The following is a 2,500-nucleotide window of genomic DNA, read 5'->3' as shown; positions in this document are numbered from 1 at the left end:
CAGACATACATACACATATATATACATATTTATTTACATATATGCATGTTTGTAGATGTATATGTGGGTGTGTGTGACAGTGTGTGTGTGTGTGTTTACGTGTGTATATATGTGTGTTGTGTGTGTGTGTGTGGTGTGTTTATGTATGTATGTAGAGAGAGAGAGAGAGAGAGAGAGAGAAACACACATGAATACATATATACGTAGATACATACATACATGGCGGTGGTTGTGGACTCCTTATGCAGAGTTTGACCACCACCTGTACCTACACCTTAGAACCATCATGGCAGCTGATGTGGCTTTGAAAACCAGGCAATGTTCTGAAAAGACACCCAATAGATTGCACATCCGATTTGGACCACCAAGAGAAGCAGATAAGTTCTGCTCTTTGTGAATATTAAAATGTCTTTTGAAGCCTCCATTAGATTTGCAAACCTTCTGGCATACATTGCATTGAAAGGTGTGCACAGACATATAAGCAGAATAGTTGGTGGAGGTTCGTTTTTCCATGGGTTCGCAAATGCGATTTGAGCCTAGCAAATTGTAAAGTTTCCCTTGTAGTTTCCCTTGTAGCTGTCCATTATGCTTCTTACAGCCTTTACAGTGTTCACAGAGCATTGAGCAGCGATCATAATGTCGACATATCGATACTAGGCGCGAATTCTCGTGATACGAGTAACTCTTTTCCAATATTCTGATGGCTTCCGATATCCAAGTCAGCTAACTTTTTCTCAACTTTAATCTTTACGTTCTCAAACATCGTTAGTCTGAAAAAAAAAAACATCAGACTGTCCCTGGAAAATGGAGACATACAAATCGTCAAATTTACTTCGAACTCCCTGTATATGCCACTACGTATGGTTGTATTTCTATTCGAGAGTGGGTTCTCGTGTGATTTGTGTATCACCATATTTGTATTTAAGCATACGTGTTCATGAATATATTTGGATCACACTAAATTAAAAGGAATCACAATAACATTTTTTTAAAATTCCAAAATTCTCTTCAAAATATAAAGATATTCCTGAAAATCCACCTTCGCACATAAAGCAACCATAAACCTTTCAGTTGAAATACATAGCAACACAATCAAATCTATTATATATAACAATATAAGTATATTTATATCCTTAGTCATTGTCCACTCTCACAAATGAAACTAATTCAGTGTAAATAAATTGCTTAGTTTTCCCATTGTAAAGATATTTCTGCAGCCAAAATATATTTGCGAAGTAGTTTTTGTTTGATAGGCACTTGTTTTGACATATTTGTGTATTTACTGTTTTTTGACGTATTTGTGTATTTACAGTTTCAGCGAATGGGTCACCATTGGAACTCAAAGATTCTTTGATAAGATAATTTTCATTTACTATTCAAGAAAAACATTTTTTTAGGGCATTGAACTATGTAACACAGACCCAACTTTACCAAATTCGTATTTAAGAACGGAGGTGATTTTTTTTCTTTTTTGAGACGTCTTTTTGGAAGAACAAGTGTGTCTTTTATACCATCATATACAGTGTATACTTTTTATACATCAATATGAATTCGTATCTGGAATCTACAATTGCCGCTAAATTATTTTGAACAGATTCCGAGTAAACTCAATTTAAATTTTAGTTAAAAATGGGGCCACAATCAATTGGTAGAAAAACCTTTGCATGGCTCTTATTAAAAAAAAAAAAAGAAGACTAACAAGGTGGACATAGACAAGAAAGCTTCTCATTACTGGCTGAGAAGCGCAGGACCGAAAGGTGAGACTGACAGAGTCTTGTTTGCAGTACAGGATCAAACCTACTCCTCTCCACCAGAATCCTCTAAAAATATATTTCATTGGTTTGGGTTGCCCATGTTCAGTCTACTGCAGAACTTGGGCCTCGGCATGTTCTCCCCACCAGTCACACAGACTGGCTTTAAATTTCTGAACAAGGTCAGCAGTTTTGGGGCACGGGGTAAGTCGATTACATTGACCCCAGTACTCAACTGGTACCTTATTGACCCCAAAAGGGATGAAAGGCAAAGTCAACCTCAGCGGAATTTGAACTCGGAACGTAGGGACGGAACGAAATGCCGCAAAGCGCAAAGCCTTTTGCTCGGCCTGCTAACGATTCTGCCAGCTCACCGCTTTATTACGTAACGTCATATAAAAACAAATTACATCTCATAATGTGAAATTATTAAGCGAAATATTGGAATACATTAACTGTGGCAAAGACATTTATTCCATGTGGTAAAGAGACTTGTTATGTGCGAAATGGGAAAATATTGAGTGGTGCGGGAACTTAAGTAATCGAAGAACTTACCATTTGTGAAGACGACGAAAAGAATTGCAATAAATGGTGGAAATACTTTTGGAATGTGATATTGTTTTCTGGCCATGTTTAAGGAAGTTTTTCACAAGCAACGCTGATAACATTCTTTCTGAAAGAAAAGCAAAGGTTGAATTCAAAAAACATATTTTTGTTTTAATATTTCCCATGTCTATATACATATACAG

General features: G+C 36.4%; 1 protein-coding gene across 2 annotated transcripts in view; it reads right to left on the bottom strand.

Moving 5' to 3' along the window:
• The window catches only part of LOC115229443, a 15,655-nt gene extending 13,231 nt beyond the window's left edge, over positions 1–2,424 (bottom strand). For both annotated transcript variants that reach the window (XR_004997318.1, XM_029799795.2), the window contains exon 1: positions 2,307–2,424. Coding sequence is in view for 1 of the 2 variants with exons in the window: in XM_029799795.2 (XP_029655655.1) it covers positions 2,307–2,382 (76 nt within the window). In the remaining variant the exon portion in view is untranslated. The remainder of the gene's footprint in view (positions 1–2,306) is intronic.
• Between the last annotated feature and the right edge of the window lie 76 nt (positions 2,425–2,500).

The sequence above is a fragment of the Octopus sinensis genome, unplaced genomic scaffold, assembly GCF_006345805.1.
Source record: "Octopus sinensis unplaced genomic scaffold, ASM634580v1 Contig12662, whole genome shotgun sequence".
Classification (NCBI taxonomy): domain Eukaryota; kingdom Metazoa; phylum Mollusca; class Cephalopoda; order Octopoda; family Octopodidae; genus Octopus; species Octopus sinensis.
This window is presented reverse-complemented; position numbering and strand designations above follow the sequence as displayed.